General features: G+C 51.2%; 1 protein-coding gene across 1 annotated transcript; it reads left to right on the forward strand.

The window, feature by feature from the left end:
- Nucleotides 1-1165: 1165 nt before the first annotated feature.
- CHAC1 (ChaC glutathione specific gamma-glutamylcyclotransferase 1) lies at nucleotides 1166-2244 on the forward strand. Its single transcript, XM_062495517.1, has 3 exons — nucleotides 1166-1408; nucleotides 1510-1545; nucleotides 1813-2244. Exons 1-3 carry the CDS (start codon nucleotides 1166-1168, stop codon nucleotides 2242-2244), a joined length of 711 nt encoding a protein of 236 aa, XP_062351501.1.
- The last annotated feature ends 2018 nt before the right edge of the window (nucleotides 2245-4262 follow it).

Raw genomic sequence — 4262 nt, forward strand, 5'->3', positions numbered from 1 at the left:
AGTGGAGAGGAAAATTAAGGAGCTCTGGGCTCTGTTACAGGGCTGACCTTGTGAAGGGTCATCCATGGTGACAAGTCAGAGAGTCAGTCGTGCAGGGCAGGAGGAAAGGACGTTCTCTCTAAGGCACGGAGCAGCAGGGCAGATGGGAGAGCCGTGCAGGCTCTTGTCCCCCGTGGTGAACACACCACAGTACAGGGAGCGCCCAGCACAGACCGTGGGTGTTGTAGCTGCAATGCCCTGTTAAGTGGAATGGAAAGGTGGGTGACAGCTGGATGGGCACCAACAGGAAACTTAGAATAAGTCTATAAATAGCCTGTTTAGACTGATTAAGTGCAAAGGAGAAGCACAATAATGAGAAACACTTAGGTGGTTTTGTTTCTCATTCTTTCTCCTCCTGTCTCACCAAAATGAGTAACTTTGTAATGTGAAAGTCTATCTCTTTAGTTGTCACAACATGCCTAAAGCTGGTTGACAGCTGGGTGTCCATCCCATACACAGACAACACTTGCACCCCTCCACATAACAAGTGTTACGTATTACAAGCTGACACTTCAGCTGACACTATACCCCAGTACAGTAGTAGGGAAAATGCACTCAAGTAGCTGGATTCATCACCATGTCCTTGCCTTAGTGTGGATGGTATTATTCTGTTTTGCCCACGTGCCTTATGCCTCGGCCCTGTTGATGTCAGGAGCTGTCGCGTTGCCCTGTCAAACATTAACTGCTTGGTTTTTCAGCGCAGCACCTCAGGTTCTGGGATAAAGCCAAAGCCGGGAGCGTGGGGCAGGCACCTGAGGAGGGCTGGCCCGCTCATTCCATCCCAGCTTCTCCCTTTTGGGCACGGCGCGCTCTGCTCCAGCGGCCCCGCCGTTCTGCCAGCTGCTGATCCCCTGGCATCTCCGGGCAGGAATCTCGTACCCAGCGCTGCCGGACGGGCCGACCCCGGGCCGGACAGCCCCGCCTGACGCAACCCGCGCCCCGCTTTGCCCCACTCGCGGCGCCGCGAAACCTCCCGCCCTCGTTGCATCACCCGTGCCGTGCCGTGCCGTGCCGGGCGGGGCCGGGCGGGGCGGGGCGGGCTGCCCGGGCCGCCTTTAAAGCTCCGCACGGCCGAGCCGCGCCACCGGCGCTCCGTGCCTCCCGCGGCTCCGGCCCCAGCCCCGACATGAAGCGCGACCCGCAGCTCCCCGAGGAGCGCCCGGAGCCCCGGCCCCGCCCGATCCTCCCCTGCTCGCCCTCGGGGCAGGCGGAGGGCGCGGAGCTGGTGGCGCCGCTGTGGATCTTCGGCTACGGCTCGCTGGTGTGGAGGCCGGGCTTCGAGTTCACGTCGCGCAAGGTGGGCTTCATCCGCGGGTACAGCCGGCGCTTCTGGCAGGGGGACACCTTCCACCGCGGCAGCGAGAAGATGGTAAGGGGGGGGGGGGGGGGACGGGACGGCGGGGGGGCCGCGGGGCGCCGGTGTCGCGGCTCGGCTCGGCTCTGACATCTCTGCGTTCTCTGTGCCCGCAGCCCGGCCGGGTGGTGACGCTGCTGGAGGACGGCGGGGTGAGTACCGGGGACGCCGGGAGCTGGCTTGGGCGGGGGGGTGCCCCGCATCACCACCTGGAAAGGTGTGGCAGCAGCCGAGTGCTCTTGAGCCCCGCCGGGATCGTGGGGGGGGGGGGTGGTGCGGTGTGTTACCCTTCTGTGCCCTGTTATCACTTGTGCAGAGACACCCCGAGTAAGGGAGCCTTGATTGGGAACATTAGCGGGCGGCTGGACGGGCCACTGCCGTTACAGCATCCCGTAACCACCCTGCTCCTTCACTTTTAGGCGTGCACGTGGGGTGTAGCCTATGAAGTCCGTGGGGAACAAATCGCTGCATCGCTCGAGTATCTCAACATGCGAGAAGCTGTCCTGGGAGGCTATGACACCAAGCTGGTGACGTTCCACCCTCAGGAGAAAGATGCAGAGGAACCCATCCTGGCTCTTGTTTACATTGCAACACCCCAGAACCCTTCCTACCTTGGCCCGGCATCTGAAGAAGACATTGCAGCTCAAATCATTGTCTCAAGTGGTTGTGCTGGTCACAACATTGAGTACTTGCTGAGACTGGCAGACTTTATGCGCTACTTCTGTCCTCAAGCAGAGGATAAACATCTCTTCTCCATCGAAGAGGCTCTTATTTCCATCCTTCCGTGTCTATACTACACAGAGGAGTCACTAGAAGAAACTGCAAGTGTCCCTCAGAAGTCTAAGGGTTGAAATAGGAGGTTTTTTTTTTTTGCAGGGTTCAATAGAAGGGACATAAGGGAGAAGAAAGCAGTGGCGACAATCTTAACTTTGATAAATTATACTGGACTGAGTGAATAAAAGGAGAATTAGCAAGTATTTGGGGAGGGAGGAAGTGGAGAGTAAAACGCTTGCTATAAGACTTGCAGTTAGTACCTGTTACACTCCTTACCTGTAGCATCATAATACCCATCACTGCTTTCCAGATGGAGAGCTGGGATCTTCACAAGAACTCTGCTCTGTAAGACTTGCTTCTGGAAGTCAAACCTGAGGCACCCATTTTCTTTAGAGAAAGAGACTTACCCTGTGCACTTCCTCTTTTTCTCTTTTGTTCTTTTATTTTGTTTTCTTTGAAGACTGGTTGAGCAGGACTTGACTGGGTTTAAGCAGTATATATGTAATTCTACCTCAGATTGGCAAAAAGATGTTTGTATGGTGGTGGAGACTTTGGCAGATTCTGCCAAATAAAACTTTTTTTTTTTTTCCCCTGCCTTGTCCCACCTCTAGTATAATGACCTGACACTAAATTTTAGAACATTTGTGCAATATAAAGTGAACAGGCCACTTTGTATTCTTGTGGATCCTACTTCCTTACGTTGTGAAGGATCACAGTAATGCACTTATTTTCTAAAATGTTGTACTGTATTTATAATGTGATATGTTTCCTCCTAGGAGGGGTATCTAAACTACTCACATGCCATAGTGGTATGCAGCCCACACTCAGTCTTGCATTTGTGCCTTCTAGTTTTAAATCTCTTCTGAGGAGCTAAGCCTGCTTTAATGACAAGCTTTTTTCCAAGCTTCATTGTCCCTGTGATGTTCCAGACATAACTGACTCTGTAAGAAATGGTCTGCCTGTGTGAGAAGTCTGTGCTGCCTGCAGGATAGCTGTCAGGATGCAGGAGAGTTTTAACTAGCCCTGCACTGGATAAACCTCTGGTGCTTCAGGATGACATGGTTTTCTGTAGAAACATTTGAGGGTTCTAGTTCCATACACAGGTGTCTGTCTGGCACATTTCCATTTGACTGCAGAGCACCATGACTGAGCATACTTGTAAGGCCTGTGAGCTGCTGAAAAGCCTGCCTTGATCACGTTAAGCAGAGGCACTGCTGCAAGCTCAGACTTTCACATATTAACAGCATGAAAACCCACAGTATTTTGTGAGAAAACTGCTGCTACTGCAACTGCAGCAAAATAGCTCTTGAGAGCTGACCCCTGGGACTATTGGCTCCTCCCAAATACCATGTGTTTTTTTTTAATTATAAAAAAGGCTAAGGACTGTTTGTATTACTGTGGCTTGTATGCATATGAAATGGTACCCTGCTGTGCCCAGTAATAAAACAAACTGACAAAGTCAGTCTCATGTACTTTGGTGTTGGTCTTTTTCATTACAGACTTCGAGTTCAAACTAAGAAGTCTTGATGGGTTTTTTTGTTTGTGGGCTTTTTGGGGTTTTGTTTGGTTTTTGTGGGTTGTTTGTTGTTTTTTTTTTTTTTTTTTTTTTTAACAAAGCCTTAACTGCTAATGCTGCTGAAGTTCCTATGTATTTTTTTGTGGGTTTGGTTTGGTTTTTTAATCATATTGCTTCTGAGCAGCATGCCTCTGCCAGATCTAGTGGAAGAACCAGTCTATTCTTTCCCTTTGAGAAAAGGGGATTCAGTGACTTTCTCTTTCCAGCTCTTGTTGATTGTGGACTGCTGGTACTGATAACAGACACAAGCCAGCCTTTCAAACTCTGCAGGGCAGGCACAGAAATGTAATTCTTTCTTGGCAGGTGAAAGGATTTTCATTCTGAGTGTAATCTGGCATTGCTATTTCCAAGAAGTAATAGTGGATGGACAAGAAACTGCAGCTGCAGCCAGATCTGTTGGCTGCAGTAAGGCAGTCAGTTATTTTTCTTCTGCCTTGTGCCCCACGTGATGTGTACAGGGGTGATGTGCACATTCCCATTCCTCTAGTTACCATCTCCCTCAGCACCAGCAGATCACTG

This window comes from Cinclus cinclus, chromosome 6 (assembly GCF_963662255.1).
Source record: "Cinclus cinclus chromosome 6, bCinCin1.1, whole genome shotgun sequence".
NCBI classification, from domain to species: domain Eukaryota; kingdom Metazoa; phylum Chordata; class Aves; order Passeriformes; family Cinclidae; genus Cinclus; species Cinclus cinclus.

Excerpts from the sequence above, each read along its gene's own strand:
- CHAC1 (XM_062495517.1), top strand. The coding sequence starts at position 1,166 with ATGAAGCGCGACCCGCAGCTCCCCGAGGAGCGCCCGGAGCCCCGGCCC. Across the intron at positions 1,409-1,509 it reads ACCGCGGCAGCGAGAAGATG|CCCGGCCGGGTGGTGACGCT; the intron begins GTAAGGGGGGGG and ends CTGTGCCCGCAG. Across the intron at positions 1,546-1,812 it reads CGCTGCTGGAGGACGGCGGG|GCGTGCACGTGGGGTGTAGC; the intron begins GTGAGTACCGGG and ends CTTCACTTTTAG.